The following is a 24759-nucleotide window of genomic DNA, read 5'->3' as shown; positions in this document are numbered from 1 at the left end:
GAGGGACATTGGGTTAACACCACTTGGCCATGCCATGTGACATATGAGAGATTGATAACCTCATCATCACCCACTATATCATCCCAGTGACTACCACGCCAGGCATGGCTGGGAGCAAAAGAGTTGACTTACACGCACAAAGTTTCTGGAATTAACCTTCCAGAGTTGGGGAAGAAGCTTGCTCTCAGCCTCTTTACTGAGAGGAAAAGGAAGGTAACAGTAGTCTTGTGCAAAATGTGGAACAGAGAGGAGCACTGTGATAGCGTCTCCTTGTGACAGTTAGTCGGAGACTCACTTGTGACTATACCAGCTCCTGCTAAGAACAAGGTCTTAGATATCATTTTAACCTGGCAAAGGGAGTGAGAGAGTAAGGCAGAGGAAGGAAAGACATACAGCCTTTTGGGAGAGGGTGCAAAAGGGCATCATAGCAAGACACTACGACCTCAGTGGGCTTTCAGCCAGGCCTAGTACTACTGTCTGGCTGCCAAGCTACAAACCCTTAAGACCTACACCCTGCTGTTGGGAACTTTAGCACCATTTGAGAATAAAATCATTTTATACCAGCTATAAGCCAAGCAGTTAGGATTTACTTTAGGGAGAAAGACAAAGGAACTAATGACAAGCTCAAGGTATACACCAAAGAGACCAAACTCCAGGTACTACACACCAGCTTTGTGTATTATCTTACTCCAGCTGTCACCTTCATGGTATATTGCTTAAGACACTATGGTTTTTTTCAGTATAGACATGTTAAAGTTACTATAGGGTTTGGCCTCCTTACTGCTCAAGCTATTGTAACCAGTGTGCAACAAACTTTGACCTGCGGGAGGGCTACATGTTTCCACTTTAATAATAATAAAAAAAGATCAAAGTTCCATATTGCTATCTCTGTTCTGTATCTCTTTAGGGTTTTTCTCTGTATAGTGGTGTTCCCATGCATCCACTGAGCAGGGAACTATCCTATGAATCCTTAGAGGTGTTGCGGGTTGCAGTACTATGCTGTGATGTCCCAGTACAGGATATGCATCTCACAGTCCTATCAGCTTGAGTGCCCAGGGCTCACATGCACTATACCCCTATAATTTGTATGATTGTATATTATACGTAAAGGACCTTTGATATGGTCACATGGTTCTTAGTCACATGATGGTTGTCACATGTTAAAGTCACATGTTTTGTTACCCAGAGAGCATCAGGTAACCAGATGACCCGCAGCTAGCCTATGGGCTCCTTGCTCCGCCCCCACTTTATAAGAGGGGGAGGTACTACAATCGCGCTCTTTTGCTCTTGTGTTTCACTTTCTGCTGAGGTCAAGTCCAGACGTCTCAGAGCCAGTGTCAAGCACATCTGGAGGCCTCAATCCTAAATTACAGCCACAAGTCAGTAAGTCAAGTTATCTCTGTCTGCTGTCACTATCTTCAGTCAAGTCAAGTCTATTATAATCAGCGTGGCTGTGCTAAAGTCTGTCAAAGTCACTACAAGTCGCAGCAAGCTGCAAGTTCCCCTGTGTTACCATTCGGGTGGTTCTGTGTTGTTACGCCTAGCGCTCCGGGTCCCCGCTCCTCCCCGGAGCGCGTACGGCGTCTCTCTCTCCGCAGCGCCCCGGTCGGTCCCGCTGACCGGGAGCGCTGCACTGTCTTGGCCGTCGGGGATGCGATTCGCACAGCGGGACGCGCCCGCTCGCGAATCGCATCCCAGGTCACTTACCCGTTCCCGTCCCCTGCTGTCATGTGCTGGTGCGCGCGGCTCCGCTCTCTAGGGCGCGCGCGCGCCAGCTCCCTGAGACTTAAAGGGCCAGTGCACCAATGATTGGTGCCTGGCCCAATTAGCTTAATTGGCTTCCACCTGCTCCCTGGCTATATCTGGTCTCCTCCCTTGCACTCCCTTGCCGGATCTTGTTGCCCTTGTGCCTAGTGAAAGCGTTTTGTGTGTCTAAAGCCTGTGTACCAGTACTTCTGCTATCCACCCTGACTACGAACCTTGCCGCCTGCCCCCGACCTTCTGCTACGTCCGACCTTGCTTCTGTCTACTCCCTTGTACCGCGCCTATCTTCAGCAGTCAGAGAGGTTGAGCCGTTGCTAGTGGATACGACCTGGTCACTACCGCCGCAGCAAGACCATCCCGCTTTGCGGCGGGCTCTGGTGAAAACCAGTAGTGACTTAGAACCGGTCCACTAGCACGGTCCACGCCAATCCCTCTCTGGCACAGAGGATCCACTACCTGCCAGCCGGCATCGTGTCAGTAGATCCGGCCATGGATCCCGCTGAGGTTCCCCTGCCAGTTGTCTCTGACCTCCCTACGCTGGTCGCCCAGCAAGCCCGACAGATCGCCCAACAAGATCACCAGCTGTCGTACTTGACCACCATGACACAGCAACTCCAGTCGCAGCTACAGCAGCAACAGTCACAGCTACAGCAAGTTCAGTCACAGCTACAGCAGCAACAACCATCTCCTCCGCCAGCTCCTGCACCCCTTCCGCAGCGAGTGGCCACTCCTAGCCTCCGCCTGTCCTTGCCGGACAAATTTAATGGGGACTCTAAGTTTTGCCGTGGCTTTCTTTCGCAATGTTCCCTGCACTTGGAGATGATGTCGGACCAGTTTCCTACTGAAAGGTCTAAGGTGGCTTTCGTAGTCAGCCTTCTGTCTGGAAAAGCCCTGTCATGGGCCACACCGCTCTGGGACCGCAATGACCCCGTCACTGCCTCTGTACACTCCTTCTTCTCGGAAATTCGAAGTGTCTTTGAGGAACCTGCCCGAGCCTCTTCTGCTGAGACTGCCCTGCTGAACCTGGTCCAGGGTAATTCCTCCGTTGGCGAGTACGCCATACAATTCCGTACTCTTGCTTCTGAACTTTCCTGGAATAATGAGGCTCTCTGCGCGACCTTTAAAAAAGGCCTATCCAGCAACATTAAAGATGTTCTGGCCGCACGAGAGACTCCTGCTAACCTGCATGAACTCATTCATCTAGCCACTCGCATTGACATGCGTTTTTCTGAGAGGCATCAAGAGCTCCGCCAGGAAAAAGACTTAGATCTCTGGACACCTCTCCCACAGTCTCCATTGCAATCTGCGCCTAGGCCTCCCGCCGAGGAGGCCATGCAAGTGGATCGGTCTCGCCTGACCCTGGAAGAGAGGAATCGCCGTAAGGAAGAGAATCTTTGTCTGTACTGTGCCAGTACCGAACATTTTTTGGTGGATTGCCCTGTCCGTCCTCCACGTCTGGGAAACGCACGCTCGCACCCAGCTCTCGTGGGTGTGGCATCTCTTGATGCTAAGTCGGCTTCTCCACGTCTCACGGTGCCTGTACGGATTTCTACTTCAGCCAGCTCTTCCCTCTCAGCCGTGGCCTGCCTGGACTCTGGTGCCTCTGGGAATTTTATTCGGGAGTCCTTGGTGAATAAATTCCGCATTCCGGTGACCCGTCTGTTCAAGCCACTCCACATTTCCGCGGTCAACGGAGCCAGGTTGGATTGCACCGTGCGTTACCGCACGGAGCCCCTCCCAATGTGCATCGGACCTCATCACGAGAAAATTGAATTTTTGGTCCTCCCCAATTGCACTTCCGAAATTCTCCTTGGACTACCCTGGCTTCAACACCATTCCCCAACCCTGGATTGGTCCACTGGGGAGATCAAGAGTTGGGGTCCCTCTTGTTCCAAGGACTGCCTTCAACCGGTTCCCAGTACTCCCTGCCGTGACCCTGTGGTTCCTCCTGTATCCGGTCTCCCTAAGGTCGTTATGGACTCTGCCTGCCTTAAGAAGTGCCTCTCCCCCCCTCCCAGTCCAGTCAGGCAAGCCTCGGTGCCTCCTCATGGCCCTCGTCCTGGTGTCACACTGCCCCGTGCCAGGCCTCGCCCTCTGCCCTCCCTCCCCATTCCCACTCCTGCTGTTCTGCCTGCCGTTGAGGAATCCCTCCATCCTTTCCCGGTGTCCTCATCCCAGGGGAGGCAGTTACCGGACAAAGAGAAGGGGAGACCAAAGGGGGGGGGTACTGTTACGCCTAGCGCTCCGGGTCCCCGCTCCTCCCCGGAGCGCGTACGGCGTCTCTCTCTCCGCAGCGCCCCGGTCGGTCCCGCTGACCGGGAGCGCTGCACTGTCTTGGCCGTCGGGGATGCGATTCGCACAGCGGGACGCGCCCGCTCGCGAATCGCATCCCAGGTCACTTACCCGTTCCCGTCCCCTGCTGTCATGTGCTGGCGCGCGCGGCTCCGCTCTCTAGGGCGCGCGCGCGCCAGCTCCCTGAGACTTAAAGGGCCAGTGCACCAATGATTGGTGCCTGGCCCAATTAGCTTAATTGGCTTCCACCTGCTCCCTGGCTATATCTGGTCTCCTCCCTTGCACTCCCTTGCCGGATCTTGTTGCCCTTGTGCCTAGTGAAAGCGTTTTGTGTGTCTAAAGCCTGTGTACCAGTACTTCTGCTATCCACCCTGACTACGAACCTTGCCGCCTGCCCCCGACCTTCTGCTACGTCCGACCTTGCTTCTGTCTACTCCCTTGTACCGCGCCTATCTTCAGCAGTCAGAGAGGTTGAGCCGTTGCTAGTGGATACGACCTGGTCACTACCGCCGCAGCAAGACCATCCCGCTTTGCGGCGGGCTCTGGTGAAAACCAGTAGTGACTTAGAACCGGTCCACTAGCACGGTCCACGCCAATCCCTCTCTGGCACAGAGGATCCACTACCTGCCAGCCGGCATCGTGACATGTGTAAAACCACACCCTGGCATCACAAACATTTAGGGGTTAACACCATCTGCCCCTGGGCTACAACATCTGCCCCATACACCTCACATCACACCCTTGTGGCACACCACAATGCCAATGCAGACCCTTCATTATTCGGATTGTGGTGGTCCTTGAAGTCAGATCTTTACTGTTCAACACTGATGTTAATGTTATATATTGGACTGGCTGTCACTTTCTAAGATAGGAAAAATAAAAATATTTTTTTTTTTAATGGTCTAGAGTAAGAATAGGGTGATGCTAATTTCTCTGGTCATTTAGGGTAGCGGAATGGGAAAATCTTTTTCATGAATGAGGGGATGTTGGCCAATATAAGACACAAGTGTAATAGGACTAGTTCATTAATGAAATAAACATAAGAATGTAACATGCAACCACATTTTACCTAGAAATATCCCCAGAGAGTATCCTTTGCCTCCAGACTCTTCTGTTTGATCAGGATACAGCGGAAAGCACACCCCGTTTTTACCATAGTAATTTCCAAAAAATTCTTCATTCCAAAATGGAATCACAGCTATTATGAATCCAATCACCCATATCATCATCAGTGTCACAAGAGTCTGACACTTGCTTGGCCGAATGTTGCTGAATGGAAATACAATGGCCAAGTACTTCTCCAATGTCAGATAAGTTAGGAGCAGAACAGAAACTTCAGTAGACAGCATGGCCAGAAATCCAAGGCTTCGGCATTGCAGACTTTCCATCCATATGAGTGCATATTTTTTGTATTGTCCTCGATATTTAACATCAAATACCCCAATAAAAAAGAGATAAACTCCCATAAGACAATCTGCACCTATTGAAGAAAAATGTGTACATTATTTTATAGACAGTTTATAGATTTGTGAATGACAGATGTAGCAATATACCATAAGCACTGATGATAACATTGACATTTCAACACCAAGAAGAACAAGCCATAAGGTTATGCAAATTAAGAAAGTAATGCATTCTCAATTATCTAGCTCCAAACTGTAACATGTGGGAGGGGCTTCAAGGGAATAAAAGTCAGATCGAAAGCAATTTTTTCAACCACATGAAACCTCAGGAATTGGAGCAAATCAGAACAGTATGATTGTGTGATGCCTGCTTTTTGTTAACATGTCCGTTATCTCTGCTTGTCGCAAACAGAGAGAGACAGAATCCTTAAAGGGATACTCCGATGTTCCAGTGTTCTGAACATTTTGTTCAGATTGCTTGGAGCCGGAGGCCGTGATTGTGACGTCACGCCATGCCCCCTCCATTCATGTCTATGGGAGGGGGCGTGTCGGCCGACACTCCCCCTCCCATAGACATGAATGGAGGGGCATGACGTGACGTCATGAGGGGCGTGGCTGTGACGGCACAACCACTGCTGCAGGAATCCAGCAGTCCCCCGCGATCAGACAAGGATAGGGGATAAGATGTATAGCAGCGGAGTAAACTAAGACCTTAGTTGATCACTCTAGTTCAGTGTTTCGCAAACGGGGTCCTCAAGCACCCCCAACAGGTCATATTTTCTGGATTTCCTTAGTCTTTCACAGGTGATATAACTGTGATGAAACCTTTAAAATAGAAGCACAAGATATGCGAGGTAGATTCAAAGAAAGAGGCTACCCTGACAAAATTCTGCGAGAAGCCTATAACTACGCTAAAGAAAAAAACAGAAGACATCTTCTGAAACCAAGGGACCCTGAGAACTTGGAACAAGACTGTCCTCGCATCATTGCTACCTATGATGCAGCAGCAAAAGATCTATCAGACATCATTTCGAATTTTTGGCCAATACTTAAATCTGACCCTATAATTGGATCAATAATAGAAGAAAAGGCGGTTATCACATACAGGAGAGCCAAGAATATAGGTGATATGCTCGTACACAGTCACTATGTACCACCAAAACAACCAGGGACCTGGTTAGATACCAAACTAGTTGGCACATATAAATGTGGCACATGTAAGGCCTGCAAGTTCATAAATGTTTCCAAAAAATTCCAAAAAAATGTGGACAACTATGAATTCACAAATAGAGATTATGCTAATTGCAAGACATGTAATGTCATTTATTTGGCCACATGTCCATGCTTAAAAGGATACGTAGGCAAAACGTTCAGAGAATTGAGAAGACGCATTTTGGAGCATGTGGGAGATATAAAAAATAAAAGGGACAAAACACTCGCTAACCACATGCTCCGTTATCATGCAGATTCACCACTGAACATCTCTTTCCAAATGATTGAGGTCCACAAGCCAGATTTGAGAGGTGGTACTTTGGACAAACTTCTATTACAGAAGGAAGCTAGATAGACTTACAGACTTTGCACCACTGCTCCTACAGGTTTAAATGAATCTCTCTATCTTTTGCTTCTTTTATATAAGTTTATGGTACCAAACTTGATTTAAGTTTTCAACATTACTGTCTGTATATCATGGTCATGTCACTTTAATTATGTAATTACCATCTAAGTTTATAGGTCTGGCAAGTCAGCTTTTCTAAGTGCCGAGTACTTTTGTATTTAAAAAATGTATAATAGTTTTTTCTATTTATCAATTTATGTTCACCATTATTTTATAGCCACCTAAATCAGTACCACATCTTTTGGTACACTAGGGTGGCATATTTGACCTATGTACCATCAGGGTTCACCTATGCCCCTCCCTCTTTCCCTCCTTTGAATGGCATTTGCTATCTGTGCCCGCAGGTGGAACGCATGTATGCGTTCCACTTGAATTTTCGCTTGCGCCTTTCAGCGAGTGGAGCGCATATTGCGTTCCACTTGTATTTCCGCTTCCGGCATTACGTAGGGGTTTTCACTACCTCCCCTGCCGGAAGTAAGGTACCGAAGGTGACACGCGAGTGGAGCGCTTTTCGCGTTCCACCCGTATCCACCTACTAAGTTCCCAACCGGAAGCGTTTACCCGGGTGGAACGCATTTTGCATTCCAATTACCGGAAGTAATCGCACATCCAAGATCCGTTGCGGGTAGTATAAAACACCGATGTCTGTCATTATGCAGACACCGGCGTCCAACGTGGTCTAGGCTTTTCATCCACAAGTATCAGGTCAGTACACTACTCAGGGACCGTCCCTTATTTACAACTATATTGTTGACTTTATGTATACTTATGCCACCTCTGTTTGATTATTCATTCAGGTCTGGGCTATCTATTATCTATTCGTCTTTTGAACCTTTTGGACTACTTCTATTTAGTGGTTATCCATTCATACCTGTCCTATTGGTCCCAATTGAGACTATTAGTACTTGACCTACCCTGTGGAAATACATCATTGCCTGACCACATTAATATCATTACATCCTATATTTAACTGGCATTATTTTTAGGTGAGCGATTTGACAATAATCTTTTATGATATAATTTTTTACCATATATTTGTTTTTTCTTGAATACCAGAGGGGGTTAGTGAATTATATTATATTTATTTCATAGCAGTCTGTTAAATTGAGATCTGCTTTAATATCAGGAACAGAGTGTTCTGTTGGTGGTCTTAATTGAATACCATCATCCTACATAGGGGGTAAGTCTTTTGTTGGTATTATATTCTATAAATAAAAGACCCCTTTAATGTAGTGCCACCCCAAAACTGACAGACTTGTTATTACATTTTTCTGTTCACAGTGTATCTGCATGTATCTTGAACAGATCATCATCCTCTCTCTCTGGAGTCAACTTATTATTATTTTACTAACATTGCATAGTAATATTCTAAATGCCATCCTTCTGCTATGATAATGTATGTGTATGTATTTGACCAGACACTAACAGACTCACATATATGACCGGTACTTATTACTGACGGACCCGGACCTATGTATCATCATTTATTTATTGTCATTATTGGTTTTTGCATCTTTTGTATATGATTTTGCATTTGTTGTGCACTAATTGAATTGTGAATATTATCCTCTCATCCCTGATGAACTCCCCTCAACCTGGGAGAGAAACGCGTTGGCCAGAGAGGTTGATATATTTTTGTACATATTGTAACTATTCCCCTAACCCTTGTCCTTCACTTAGTTGTTAGGAATTTATTTAGGTAGGGAATTTATTAGGGTTTCACCTGTTACCTCTACCCTCTTCATGTTTTGTGCTCTATATGCGTACTGTGTTTATATATTAATTTTAGTATATCCCAATTAAAAGCTGTTTTTTATTCTAATTGATGTTGATAATGTGTTGGATAACTGTGGTGATGTCTGATTCACTGACAATAATTATATCACCTGTGAAAGACTAAGGAAATCCAGAAAACATGACCTGTTGGGGGTGCTTGAGGACCCCGTTTGGGAAACACTGCTCTAATTGATCACTACACACAAATTAGAAGATTGAGCGACAGCACTCCATAGTGAAGTACCGCAGAGTAAAATTAACAAATCAGGGTATATTTTTGCTTAACACATAGGGTTGTGTAACCTATACACAACGATGGTACTGGTGTGTATAGGTAATGGTATCAGTGTCAATTTCAGCCTTCCTGCCCCAAGTAATCAAGATCAACCAGGAATATAACTTCTCAACATACGGCAGGAATCATTTGGCAATGGTGTCTAGCACCATTCTATTCCTGCTGTATATTGAGAAGTGCTATTCCTGGTTGAAAGCTACACACTGAGATATCAGCACTGTTCAACCTTGTGCTCTCCAGTGGTTTAAAGACCAATGAAGAACTGGAATAATGCACAGAGGGGAACCTCTGCACGGAAGAAACATCAGCTTAGAAGAATGGCATGTAATGATTCAATCTGTACTGCAAGCAAAATTGGACATCACATACCAAATCTAGGGCACAGATCGGTGTCTACCATCAAAATGGTGTCAACCATCAGAAAGCTCTTGCATGACATTTGTGTAAAAGCCAGATGTCCAGCTACATTGACCTCACACTACTTCAATAGCTCAAAGGCTATTATGGTTCTAAGCAAGACAGGAATGTAGGCTGGAATGGAGGTCTATCCTCTACAGTGACAAGTCCCGTTTTGTCTTGGATGCAATGATAATTTGAGATTGGTCTGAAGACCATGTGGTCAATGCAATGAAGAGGCTTTATGAGGGAATGTCACCCTGATCCTACTACTAGGACTATAGTGTAGGGTGGCATAGGTTTTATTATTTACATGTCATTACCATGTTACCAATCCTGTGATTTCCATAATTGCATGACTTTTCCGTCTTGGCGCTGCAGTGTATAATGCATCATATCTACTTATACATGATCTAAACATTCTCATACATTTTTAGAATATGTTATCTAAAATTGTGACATGCATCACCTATGACTTCATAGTGTAGAACGGCAGTCAACTTATTTGATGCAAACAACTCTTAATATCTCATCTTCTAATAAAAATTTAAGTTTCTTACAGTCCAAAAAAAATAATGCTTGCAACTTTATTTTCCTTTATAATTACGCAGTATTTTTTTATGCATCATGACTTCTCTAGAAGCATTTCTTCAGTGCTTAAAGGGGTACTTCCCCAACAGACATCTTATCCCTTATTTAAAGGATCTCCGTGCAGCACCTGGGCTGCAAACAACATTCTTAACAGTCTCTTTAGAACTCTGGGTTTGGGCAGCCGGAGACTTGAAGTCCCGCCATGTCCCCTTGTGATATCACTCCCCCTCCCATAGACATGAATGGAGGGGGCGTGGCATGACATCACATCTCCGGTTGCCCAAACCCAGCATTGTAAACATACTGGGGGAGCTTTATCAAACTGTGTGAAAGAAAAAATAGAGAGATTTTCCCACTAGAACCAATCACAGCTCAGGTTTCACTTTACGAGCGCTTGTTAGTTGAGCTTTGATTGGTTTCTGTGGAAAAATCCCTCCATTTCTTCTCTCACAAAGTTTGATAGATCTGGGCCACTGTTTTGAATCCCGGGTACTGCTTGGAGATTGATGTGATGGGACCCCCGGGATTAAACATCTGTCTATGGGCAGAGTACCCCTTTAAGAGCAGAAGTTCTTTTCGGTCGATCCACATTAATACTAAGCAAAGTTGTTCTACATAAATGATCTTCATTAAAGTTATGTCCCACTTCACAAAACATTTTACATTTCATGGATTGCAAACGTTTACTTACAGCATAAAATCTTTATAGATATTGTATGTGTCTTGTTCTCTGACTGAATAAACGATCTCATTCCGATAACAAAGATATTTCCGAAACAAGTGATGCAGGCTATTACCCAGACAAATATGCGCAGAACTGTGTTTGCCAGAAGGTTTTCAAATGATGATATACCGTCAGTAAGCGGCGTACACACCCGTACATGAGGTGCATAGGAACAATAGCGGAATTTGTTAAAGTATCTTTAAAAAAGAAAGATAAGAGTCAAATTAGAATGTGAAGAATGTTTTACTTATGGAAAGACAATAACAAAATAGAAGAGCATCCCTTCTGGTTAACAGGATTCCCATATGTATGGGGCTTATTCAGTAATGTAAACCACAATGTGCCAGTGCGATTGACAGACAATGTCAACAATGTATGAGTACAACAGGGGGGTTTAAGAAGTCTTCCAAGATGACCGATACGCCACACATGAAATCTTCTGACACATCTTTACTTGGGATATATTTTGCCTTACATTGTTATTCTACCATTTCATTATTTTCAAGCTGCCTGAACCACAAGTCATCGGGTGGTCCTTGGTAGCTTTTGCCTGACCCCCCCGGCCTTGATTGATTTATCTCTCTTGAGTTTACCTCGGTATAGATGGGTAAAGGGTATAAATCACCAGTCTGAGACAGTGACACAGTGCAGGGCTTCTCATGCAGTTTATTGTCCAAAAATAAACATGGCCTAAGTCTCCAGCCTTCTAGAGTACAACTTCCATCAGGAGGTCAGGTTCCTATCAGCCTCTAACTTTTAGCTAGCTTTAACACCCAGTAACCAGCTGCATTCACCACCTGTGTTAGCCTGAAAACCTGCCGTGGCCCAGGAAGTGAAATGAAAGGCCCCACTGCCAATCATGCCTTTTATTCCATAGAAATTTAGGACTGAAAATATGACTTGCCAAAAGTCCTTAGCACATTTAATTTTGCTAGAGTTTTAATCCTTTCAGGATTTCCCATATCTTACCCTGTTTTTCCAACATGAGATATGCACCTCCTAAGATCTGGGTGCTGCATATGACTGATATCTTGGGGCATTCCCCAACTACTATTTCTATCACTGTCTATACCTAAAAGAAACAGATCTATCAATCAAGACTGAAGGGGTAGGGAGATGCTGCCAGGGACCACTCCGATTCCATTTAAAAATTGTATAATACTGTATAATATTTCTACATCACATCAGTAGGTACTAGAAACTACAAACTCTATGATGAAGTAGAACAATCTTCCTGGCCGGACACTTTCTTTCTCCATTGTTATTAGTATGCTACAGGGATAAGAGGGAAGTTGCTACCTGCTTGTTAATTGTTAACAAGCCAAGGGAACATTCACACCTTTATTTTCTTTTATGCTTTTAGATTAATGGATTGATACATCAAAAGGTTGTGAAACAGGTGGTCATAATAAAAAATTTAACAACATTTCTGTGTGCTACTTTTTCAGTTTTATCTAAATAGCAAATTTGTGCAAATACGTTTTTAAGTATATCTTAAAGAGATATTCCGAAAGATTAATTTTACACTAAAAGTGCCCAGGGTACCTGGATAACGTAAAAAAAAAAAACTTGTACTCACCTGCTGCCAAATCCTCACTAGATCAGCGTGATCAAGCAGTTTCACTGCGAAACGATTCGTTGCACTCAGCCAGCTCCACGGAGCGGATGTCTGCTCCCCTCCCTTCCCTCCAACCTGCTTTGACTGTATAGCACTTCGTATTTGCGAATAAACCCGGATTTGAAAACCTCCATGCTGTGTCTTGCGGTGGGTGCAACGTTACTTTTTCCATTACCTGTAAATCCTCACTAGTGCTGTCCCAATGGTGCAGGGCCCTGCTGTCTACGTTTCTTCTTCTCTGTCCTGACATGCAGGAAATACCTGCTTAGCTAATCATTGGCTTCAATGGTGTCTTCCTTCAGCCACTGTTTGACTGAGTTGACATTTCCAGTGTGTGTTGGGGCAGAGAAGAGAAAACATTGACAGCAGGGATTGACACTGCCGTTATACTGGCACCATGGGCACTTTTAAATGTAAAATTGATCATCCGGAATACCCCTTTTAATAGTGATGAAAGCAAAGTTCCATATCCCCTGCTTAGACAAAAAGTTGGATGACATAATTCTGGCTACCTGCAGTTATAACACAGTATGTACTCCTTATAACTCCTGAGCACAGTCTAGTTGGGACTTCAGGTAGCTAGCCTGTCATCTTCTAAATCTACAGTAAAGGGGTATGTTCACACAGGAAAAAAAAAAAACCATGGCAGAAACCATGTCAAAGACCATGCTGTTTCTATCTCTCATTGACTTCCATGGGGAATGGTTCAAAAACCTTGTGGTTTACAAAACACACGCTGAAAAAAGAAGCGACAAGTCACTTTTCACAATTGTTTTATATGGAAGTGCAAATGGAACCATAAAATCAATGGGAGCTTGAAAAACCACATTAAACTCAGTACCAAAAACGCAAACTAATTTTAAGGTGGATTTGGCAGAGCGTTTTTTGCCCATGTGAACATACCCTTGTGAAAGATGTATAACTTTTTGCCTTTTTACATGATGTTTGACAATTTCTTAAATATGTGCAAGGCTTGTGAGGTTGAAGCCATGGCCTCCTGGGGCCCAGCAATTGGACCACATTATAGTGGATGTTTACTCTGGCCTGTTAATGAAATTTTGGTTATCTTGTTCCAGTGTCCATTGCTTTAAAGAGGAAGTCTCATAGTAAAAAAAAAGAAAAATCCTATAATGCCCAGGCTGACTGAAAGTAAAACAATAAACAGGACTCACCTGCCTCTGCCGGGTGTCCTGGTTTCTCAGTCTGCTCCTCCGCCACTGTCTCCTTCCTGGTCCGGCTGTGGTCAGTGCATCATGATGCTGGTCAACAAATCATCGGGTGCAGTGTTGTCCCACCTTGGCTGGCGATAGGCTGAGCATCAGTGTGATACATTGAGCCTAGGCGACCAGTACCGGGACTCAATGCATCACACTGCACTTCAGCCTATCACCAACCAAGGCAGGACATTGCAGTGGCTAGCGAATTGCTGACCCTCAGTTTGATCCCCTGACCAATGCCCGACCAGGAATTAGACAGCGGCAGAGAACCAGAGTGACATACTGGGACACTGAGGGAACGGCTGCAGGCGAGTCCTGTTTACTGTTTTTATATGAAGGCAGCCCAGGCATTATAATTTTTTTTTTTAAGCATAATACTTCTCCTTTAAGACCAGTATATGAAATGACAGTCCTAATGCATTTCCCCTATGTTTCTGCATGGGAACTGGAGCTTTGTATTAGAAAACTAAAGCATCCAACGGCTATAAGGAATTATTAAAGGAGTTATCCAGGATAAAAAAAAATAAAAAATCCCCAAAAAAACTATATATAGTTGTTTTCTTCCAAAAACAGTGCCATACTTGTCTTCAGGTTGTATGTGATATTACAACTTATATACCAAAAGATCACCGTAGTGATCCACTAGTTCCCTGATTTACCATATATTAAGAAGAAAATAATTACATTTTATTAATTCATATTGTTTCACACACAAAAAAAAAAAAAGATAAAAAAATCAGGGTGTCTCTCTTTCCAGGTATTAAGATATACAAAGAGTACTGCTGAGACTCAATAGTGATACTGTATGCACCTGCAGTGTGCCATACAGAGGGAAAGGACACCGCTGTGTTTTAAAATCAATTTGCAGCCCCCCTCGACATGTTTCGCCGCTCACATGGCTTTGTCAAGAGGTAACAGGGCTCTTACCTCTTGACAAAGCCGAGTGAGCGGCGAAACATGTCGAGGGGGGCTGCAAATTGATTTTAAAACACAGCGGTGTCCTTTCCCTCTGAATGGCACACTGCAGGTGCATACAGTATCACTATTGAGTCTCAGCAGTACTCTTTGTATATCTTAATACGTGGAAAGAGAGACACCCTGATTTTTTTATCTTTTTTTTGTGTGTGAAACAATATGAATTAATAACATTTTACTATTTTCTTCTTAATATATGGTAAATCAGGGAACTAGTGGATCACTACGGTGATCTTTTGGTATATTGCTTGGATTAACCCTCCATATATTGGTCTAATATGGATCATTGATATTACAACTTGGCTCCATTTACTTTGCTTTGCTGCAATGCCATACACAAACTGAGGACAGGTGTTTTTGGAAGAAATTTGCAATTTTTTTTTTCCTATTCTTTTATAAGAAATTAAGAAAGACAGAATTTCAGAACTATAAACAACATGAGAATAAAAAATTAGAAATGTATTAGACTGTATGGATTGTGGATCACATGTTACTCTATGTAATGGTTTGCATATCATTTTTATTCAAATTGAACCAGAAATGTCCCCCCTTAAAGGGGTACTCCACTGGAAAACTTTTTTTTAAATAAATCAACTGGTGCCAGAAAGTTAAACAGATTTGTAAATTACTTCTAATAAAAAAATCATAATCCTTCCAGTTCTTATCAGCTGCTGTATGATCCACAGGAAGTTCTTTTCTTTTTGAATTTCCTTTCTGTCTGACCACAGTGCTCTCTGTTGTCCATTTTAGGAACTGTCCAGAGCAGGAGCAAATTCCCATAGCAAACTGATTTTGCTCTGGACAGTTCCTGACATTGACAGAGGTGTCAGCAGAGAGCACTGTGGTCAGACTGAAAAGAAATTCAAAAAATAGAAGAAAAAAAATCTGTTCAACTTCCTGGCACCAGTTGATTAAAAAAAAAAAAATAATAATAATAATAATATATATATTGTTTTCCAGTGGAGTACCTCTTTAAAAGTGAAGCACATTGTGCAGCTGTATAAAGGTAGCATTAAGTAAAGAATATGTGCCATGACCAGGAATATTGTATTGGATGAAGTTAGCCTTAGATTTGTTAATGTGACTAATCTTTTCCCATTATAAATCTCCTTTGCTTTTCATTATCACTAATGATATAATTCAATCCAAAGCGATAATGTAATCAATTTATTATTAACAAATGTTTATTAAACATTTCCATCCCCTGCTATCACATCTAGTTATAGAATAGGAATCTAGATGATAAATGAGATCCCCGGTGGGAGCGCATGATGGATTTTAGTAATTATTCTAATTAGCGGAATACAGAGAAACCTCCTGCACATACTCACATGTGAGACAGATTCTTCATTGGCTGAAACATTCTTGTGCTTATATTTGGAATTTCAATTTTCTCCAGTGCTCTAGAAATAACATGAAGTTTGTATTAAGAATAATGGGAATTATATTCTTTTCATTTAAAATTCCATGGAATTACATTTTGGGCCTGGTCTAGCTGTGATTTCGGACACAAAGCGGACATTTCAGTTAAAGGGGTACTCCACTGCCCCAGCATTAGGAACATTTTGTTCTAAACGCTGTGTGCAGGCTGTGGGAGTCGTGACATCACGGCCATGCCCTCAAGGGGCATGGCCGTGATGTCACGACCCCCCCCAGCCCGCACTCAGCATTCGGGAAAAAATGTAAATTTGTAATATACATTGGTTAAAAATTAGGTATATTTTTGGGTTAAAAAATGCTGTCCCTGCAGCTATTGTCTATGTGTCTCTATAAAGAGTTCAAAAACAAGAAGTGAGGGTAGGACAAGCAGGGATGTGTGCAGGCTCCTGGCTTGTCAATCATCCTGATGTATGAGCCAGGAGCATGTTATAGAGCCTCAGTGCACACTGTCCTGCTTGTCCTCACTGCACAGAGCCCTGCTTGTCTACCCTCACTTCCTGTATTTGGACTCCTCATAGAGACACACAGACAATAGCCGCAGGGACAAAAATATACAAATTTTTTAACCAATGTATATTACAAATATATCAGCATTCCTGGTAAAGATTATTATCTCCATTGTCCCTCCCAGAGGCGAGATATAAGCCATTTAGTTATTCTACAAATGAGGCACTGTTACGGCGAGCGATCCGGCAGGTCACACTGGCCGTGAGTGATCTCTTCCTCTGTCCTCCGGTGGGCCCGGGATTCGCATCGCGGGACGTGCCCGCATGCGAATCACGGGCTGTCACTCACCTCCTCCTCCTTCTTCTGTTTCCTCAGTGTTCTCACACTGCCCAGGAGGTGGGGACGCGCGCGCCAGAGCTCTGAGAGTTAAAGGGCCAGTGCACCCTTTATTAGTGTTTGCACCTGTCCCTTCTCTATAAGTATGTGCACCTCCCTCTACCTCTCGCTGGATTTTTGTGTGCCCAGTGCCCTAGTGAAAGTGTTTATTGTATCTTGCCTTACCATGTTCCTGATCTACCTGCTCCGTGACCTGACCTTGCTCCAGTGCCTCCTGCCTACTGACCTTTTGCTATGTCCCTGTTCTCGCTACCGTGCTGCCTACCATGACCTTCTGCTATCCGGACTACGAGTTGCCATATTCCTCCTGTATCATGTTTTCTCCTCAGAAGCCTGTGTGGACGAGTTGTGTCAGGGGTAGTAACCTGGGTGCTGCCTGCCGCAGCAAGTCCATCCCGTTTTGCGGGGGGCTCTGGTAAAAACCAGCAGCATCTTAGACTCCACTGCCTGACAAGGTCCAAGCCATCATTCACACAGGCTCAGCGGATCTGCTACCTCCTTGCTGCTAACAGGCACAAGTGCCCGGGGGTGTTCCCCAGTTCAGCAAGAGTCCATGTTAGTCCAACCCATCTCCTCTTTATTGCTGCCCACTGACCTGCTTGTATCCACCTATCCTGTTTGACTGACAGCCCCTAGATAAAGAGGACATGGGCTGGATTTACCTGGGTTCTTGCCGTGCTGGGCAAATACCCCAAGCAATTCTGTATACATGTCTGCATTGAACTCAAAAATAAGATTGTGCGCAGTGAGCTCCTCCTAGTGTCAACTGGAATCAGCCAATTTTATCTTTTAAATAGACACTGTCATTTGAACACACTTTGCATAGATCAATAGTACAAGTTATATAGTTGCATAGTTCATGAAAGAAAAAAGACAACCTAAAATCCAACTGTGTTGATTCAGAGGAAGGCAAAAAAAAAAAAAAAAAACATGAGGCTGTTGCCAATTTCTCCATGGAATAGGAAATATTCCTTCCCAACTCAATGATTGAGCGAATATAAGAAACTTTGTAATTTATCTTATTAGACTAAAATGCTTCTTTTTCCTGTTATCAAACATTTCCCTGTCCCCTCACCTTTTGCTGTTAAAATCATCTCTGAAAATAAGCACAACTTTATCCTGTGTCTGAAAGACAAGCAATGTAAATCTATAGAGGGGGGGGGGGGAGGAAGGAGAACTGCAAAATATAGATAAAGCCTGCAGAGCAGAAATCTTCTAAAAAATACCATATAAAAGCAAAAATAGTGCTGCTCCTCATGTACACAAACACACACACACACATACACACACACATACACACACACACACATACACACACACACACAAACACACACACAGAGCAGCTTGTTCTAAAAAAGTCATCTGAAATAATTGGTACGCTGCTTAGCAGCTGTTTTAAGTAATTGACAGTGTTTCTAGCAATAAAACACACTTTTAATTGTCTTATGCTTCCTTTTGCCCCATTGGTGCTGCAGGTAATCTGTGCTGCTGGGGGAGGGCTCTGGACAGGATTAGTCTCCTGCCCCCTCTTGAAGCAAACAATTTTGTCCCGTTTTACTTTACAGTCTAGCTTTACAATTCTAACAAGCTAAGAAGAAGGAATCTTTTCAGTAAAACTTCCAGGTTACTTCTGGCTACTTTGCAGTTAACAGAAGATGATCATACGGACTCCTGGTTGACGGGGGAATGACTGGGAGGCACCCTGGTTAGGAAACACTGGGTTATCCAATATTGGAAAAAAACATACTTGCTTTCTTCCAAAAAAAAGCACCACAACTGTCCAGAGGTTGTGTTTGGTTTTACTATTCTGATGCATTCAGTTTAATGGAGCTGAGCTGCAATACCACACACAAACTGAGGACAAGAGTGGCACTATTTCTGGAATAAGCTTTTTAACTCTTTGTCAATGTATGGGATTTTCAGCTCTGCATTACCTTTTTTCTTTAATTCATCTTTATATAAAGATGAATTAAAGCTCACCTTTGGACCTTAAAACTAGTGTAAACATTCACTTTCAGGGTACGTTCAGATCTGTGGATTTTCGCAGAATATTTCGCTGCGGATCCACCACTGAAGGACCTCCTATATGCTGCCTTTATATGTGCCTGCTTGGAGCGGCAATACGCCGCTACGAGCAGACACACGGCGATGTGCGAGTCGCCACGCGCATGCGCAGTATACTCGCACATCGCGGCAGCTCTCGGCCTAGCTCATTGAGCAGGGGAAGCGGCCGCGATGTGTGCAAGTACAGCGCGCATGCGTGGCGACTCGCACATCGCATTGTGTCTGCTCGGAGCGGCATATTGCCGCTCTGAGCAGGCACATTTAAGGACACCATCCAGAGGTTCTTCAGCAGCGGATCTGCAGCGTAAAATACGCTGTAACTCCACACGTGTGAACGTACCCTAAAGGTGTAATCCACTGCCCCAGCATTCAGGGCCACGCCCCTCATGACATCATGCCATGCCCCCTCAATGCAAGTCTATGGGAGGAGGCGTGACGGCTGACGTCACAACCCTCGCAGCCCACACCCAGCGTTCGGAATAAAATGTTTTGAATGCTGGGGCAGTGGAGTACCCCTTTAAAGAAATACTTTACAGGTAGACTGATACATTGTGTTATCACTACTACAAGGCCTAACACATGGATTCTTTTTTTGCTGTCAGATCCTTCAGATTGTTAAAAAATGAATCGCTTTTTAGATTATTTTGATCCTGTTCAAAATGTTTGCACTGCGTAAGAATAAGAAATCCTCTTTAGCACTTATGGAGACGTCATGTTAATATCAAGACTCTGACTTTTTTCAGTTGTAGCATAAAAGCATTTAGTGATGAAGATAAAATGTGAAGCCTTGTAAGTGTCAGTCACCGGTAGCTGTAAGATTGTTAAATTATCATATAATAGATCTATTTCTGACAACAGATTGAAAACGCTCCTATTCTCTGGTTCAGACACCTTCAAATGTTTGGAACTTTACACATTCTGTACAATAAAGACTGTTTCTAGTAAGGTATATGACAGGTTACAGAATAAATCAATGCTATATACCAGTGGTCTTCAACCTGCGGACCTCCAGATGTTGCAACTCTACAACTCCCAGCATGCCTGGACAGCCGTTGGCTGTCCGGGCATGCTGGGAGTTGTAGTTTTGCAACATCTGGAGGTCCGCACGTTGGAGACCACTGCTATATACTGTAATACGGTCTGGTATAAAGCCTTTGCTGTGTGGCAAAAAATATGACAATTAAAGGGGTACTCTGGAAAAAAAGAGAGCACTGTGGTCAGAGTGAAAAGAACTACACAACTTTCTCTGGAGCTTACAGCAGCTGATAAATACTGGAATGATTAAGATTTCTATATAGAAGTAATTTACAAATCTGTATAACTTTCTGGAGCCAATTGATTTGAAAACATATTTTCCCTTTGGAGTACCCATTTAAAGTGGTACTCCACTGGAAAACTTTTTTTTTTTTTTTTTTTAATCAACTGGTGCCAGAAAGTTAAAATGATTTGTAAAATGGCTCCTATTTAAAAATCATATTCCTTCCAGTACTTATCAGCTGCTGTATACTCCACATGAAGTTCTTTTCTTTTTGAATTTCCTTTCTGTCTGATCACAGTGTGCTCTGCTGACACCTCTGTCCAGAGTAGGAGTAAATCCCCATAGCAAACCTCTCATACTCTGGACAGTTCCTGAAATGGTCAGCGGAGAGCACTATGGTCCGACAGAAAGGAATTCAAAAATAAAAGAACTTCTTCTGTAGTATAGAGCAGCTGATAAGTACTGGAAGGATTAAGATTTTTAAATAGAAGTAATTTACAAATCTGTTTAACTTTCTGGCATCAGTTGATTGAATTTTTTTTTTCCAGCGGAATACCCCTTTAACTTTGGATTCCTTTGGCATATCACTGGAATACTCCATTATTTTTTAGCAACAAACCTTGGAAGGTGGGTGTTGGAGCATTCTACTGGGTGGGTCTGGGATGTCATTCTGGAGATCGTAGAGGAATCTGACTTCAGATAAGACACTTATCCCCTATTTAAAAATCTTAAAGGGGTTCTCTGGTGGAAATATTTTATTTATATTAACTGGTTCCAGAACGTTATACAGATTTGTAAATTAAAAATGTAAATCATCACCTCAAGGCTAATACCAGACAACCTGATACATGATAATAATAGAAGGATATTGAAAAAGAGGATTGTGCTTCAATTTTATGATAAAGAGATGCAAAATTTATTAAAATGCATATACTAATAAAATTATAACATTATACAAAAGACAATATGTTAATAAACCTACTTCCACAGGGCCCTTGTGTAGAGGTAGTTACATCCTGAACTTATATTATAAAATTCACTGTCATATTCAATAGTATTCAATAATCCGGCATTTGGTGGTTCGGAATGTTGTATACACAGTCCACAATGTAATAGATAATGGTTAATGTATCCAAGACCATACAGATAAATGGATATATAGTTACCAGCCAAAGATATATTGTCCCAGAAGGCTAGTATTCACAGACGCACAATCGGACCGATGTCTGCATAAGCTGAACTTGAACTGGAGCAATAGCGTGCGCTTCTGCGGCTGGTCTGCCTGCCACAGACCCTGTAGATGCCGCTACGATGGTGAAGGTAGTGGAGGTAACAGCTTGCAGATTTCCAAGGTCGGACCTCGTGGAATCCGGTGGCGTCTGACGTCAGCAGCATGGTGAATGGGCTGGATACAGAGGGCTGGATACAAAGAGGCTGCGGCTGTTTGCAAAAGGTTAGATGCTGAACCCTCAATTCAATGCGAACCTGCAGATAACAGTGATGCGTTAATAGTGTGTTTAAAATAAATCTAGACACGTTTCAGGGCACTTGTCGGAACGGCCTTTCCTCAGGAGGAATATTTCGCACCACTGTTATCTACAGGTTCTCATTGAATTGAGGGTTCGGCATCTAACCTTTTGCAAACAGCCGCAGCCTCTTTGTATCCAGCCCTCTGTATCCAGCCCATTCGTCAGCCCGTTCACCGTGCTACTGACGTCAGACACCACCGGATTCCACGAGGTCCGACCTTGGACATCTGCAAGCTGTTACCTCCACTACCTTCACCATCGTAGCGGCATCTACAGGGTCTGTGGCAGGCAGACCAGCCGCGGAAGCGCACGCCAGCGCTCCAGTTCAGCTTATGCAGACATCGGCCCAATTGTGCGTCTGTGAATACCAGCCTGCTGGGACAGTATATCTTTGGCTGGTAACTGTATATCCATTTATCTGTATGGTCTAGGATACATTAACCATTATCTATTACATTGTGGACTGTGTATACAACATTCCGAACCACCAAATGCCGGATTATTGAATACTATTGAATATGACAGTGAATTTTATAAGTGCAGGACATAACTACCTCTCCACAAGGTCCCTGTGGAAGTAGGTTTATTAACATCATGGCCCTCATTTACTATTCTAAACCCAACTTGTTTTGTCGGGTTTTTTTGGCGCATCTTTTTCTGCGACATGTCGCAGACATCGTGCGCCAGTCTGCGACATGATGCAACATTTTTTCCTGACGGACCCAATGTGGATTCTCCCAAACCCGAAAAAGGGGCGTAACCCGACATTTCTGAGATTTCCCACGTATTTATAAAGGTTTCCAACCCGAATTTGTTGAATTGTTGTGGATTTTTTCCCAACAACTCAGACCAAAACCAACAAAACTCACGTGCGACAAACAGGATGCGACATAATAATAAATACCAGGGGAAAAAAGCAGTCGGGTAAGAAAGCAACATAGACTTACAACCCGATTTTCTAAGTAAATGAGGGCCATTGTCTTTTGTATAATGTTATAATTTTATTAGTATACGCATTTTAAAAATTTTTGCATCTCTTTATCATGAAATTGAAGCACAATCTTCTTTTTCAATATCCTTCTATTATTATCATGTATCAGGTTGTCTGGTATTAGCCTTGAGGGGATGATTTACATTTTTACTTTTCTTATATTTATTCCCACCTGGGTGTAGGTGTAAAATCATCATACCTCGGCTAATAAATTGTGAGCTGCACATATCCATTTTTTCTAGCCTATTAGATTTGTAAATTACTTCTATTTGTTATGTAAATTACTTCTGTTAAAAATCCAGTACTTATCAGCTGCTATATGCTTCACAGGAGGTTCTTTTCTTTTTTAATTTATTTTCTGTCTGACCACAGTGCTCTCTGTTGACACCTCTGTCCATGTCAGGAACTATCCAGAGCAGGAGCAAATCTTCATTGCAAACCTATCCTGCTCTGGAAAGTTCCTTATACAGACAGAGGTGGCCGCAGAGAGCACTGTGGTCAGGCAGAAAAGAAAATGACTTACTGTGGAGCATACAGCAGCTGATAAGTACTAGAAGGATTAATATTTTTTTTAATAGAAGTCATTTACAAATCTGTTTAACTTTATGGCACCAGTTGATTAAAAAAAAATGTTTTCCATTCTCTGTCCCAATACATAGGAAGTTTCTGTCCATCCAAGCACTAAGATGGATCACCACTGTTTCAAAGCAAGGAGGTGGATCCAGTCTGATGTGTTGAGAAATTTCACTCTTTAGTAAAGCATTTCACACAGTGACAGACAAAATTCTGGTATGTCTACTGTTCTTAGTCATGGTAAATAATGTTAAAAAAACATTCAAGTTTATATACACATACCAATTTTGATTAATTATACTTGCACTTGGTTAACAATTAAGAATAAGGAATCAAGATTGCTTAGTAAAGTACACTAAATCAACAATGGCATGCATATTTTAACTTGCATTTTTTGTAACATTATTGACCATGAATAAGAGCAGTTGACACGCCAGAAACTCATCTGTCACTATGGGAACTGTTGTGCTATTTGTACTTTTTAAAATGCATTGATAAAGAGTGGAAGCTGGCTCAATCTCCTTGCTTTGAAATTTGAGTGTTTCTGAATATGCTTTTTTACAGACAGCAGTGTGTGTTGCACAGAAAAGCTTTTTTACAGCAGCGATTCATGTCAAGCCCAAATCCAGGCTAGAAGCACTGATAGAGAAGGGAGAGAGATTTCTGAGATTTCCCACGTATTTATAAAGGTTTCCAACCCGAATTTGTTGAATTGTTGTGGATTTTTTCCCGACAACTCAGACCAAAACCAACAAAACTCACGTGCGACAAACAGGATGCGACATAATAATAAATACCAGGGGAAAAAAGCAGTCGGGTAAGAAAGCAACATAGACTTACAACCCGATTTTCTAAGTAAATGAGGGCCAATCTCCTTGCTTTGAAATTTGAGTGTTTCTGAATATGCTTTTTTACAGACAGCAGTGTGTGTTGCACAGAAAAGCTTTTTTACAGCAGCGATTCATGTCAAGCCCAAATCCAGGCTAGAAGCACTGATAGAGAAGGGAGAGAGATTAAGAGAGAAAGGGAAATTTTGGGTGCATTACAGTGGTGATTCACCTCAAGCCCAAATCTAGCCTAGAAGCACTGATAGGGAAGAGAGTGAGATTAAGAGAGAGAGAGTGCAATTTTGGGTGTAGTACACAGCGACTGTGTGCTGCAGTAATGGTGTGTACAACAACTGAAAAGCTAATAGTAGCCAGCCAGTTAGGGCGAGCAGAGCACTAAAAGCATATTGTCCTCTATTAAGGTTAACCTGTATGTACATCTAAGTGGTGTACCATTTTGTTCCTGTTAAACTCTCAAGGGCCTAGTTACTGTGAAAGGCCAGCCAAAAGTACACACCTGCTGGTGTAGACAAATAATGTTTTAAGCGTACTGGAGCACATTGTC

At 43.0% G+C, this 24759-nt stretch overlaps 1 protein-coding gene across 5 annotated transcripts in view; it reads right to left on the bottom strand.

The window, feature by feature from the left end:
• RXFP2 (relaxin family peptide receptor 2) overlaps window positions 1-24759 on the bottom strand; it is a 430781-nt gene that overhangs the window by 6564 nt on the left and 399458 nt on the right. For all 5 annotated transcript variants that reach the window (XM_056561880.1, XM_056561884.1, XM_056561881.1 and 2 more), the window contains 3 exons: window positions 16001-16072; window positions 10827-11056; window positions 5126-5536 (listed from right to left, as the gene is read on the bottom strand). In XM_056561880.1, the coding sequence (XP_056417855.1) occupies window positions 5126-5536; window positions 10827-11056; window positions 16001-16072 (713 nt within the window). The remainder of the gene's footprint in view (window positions 1-5125; window positions 5537-10826; window positions 11057-16000; window positions 16073-24759) is intronic.

Source organism: Hyla sarda, chromosome 2 (assembly GCF_029499605.1).
Source record: "Hyla sarda isolate aHylSar1 chromosome 2, aHylSar1.hap1, whole genome shotgun sequence".
Taxonomy (NCBI): domain Eukaryota; kingdom Metazoa; phylum Chordata; class Amphibia; order Anura; family Hylidae; genus Hyla; species Hyla sarda.
The sequence above is the reverse complement of the archived record's forward strand: the minus strand, read 5'-3'. Positions and strand labels throughout refer to the sequence as shown.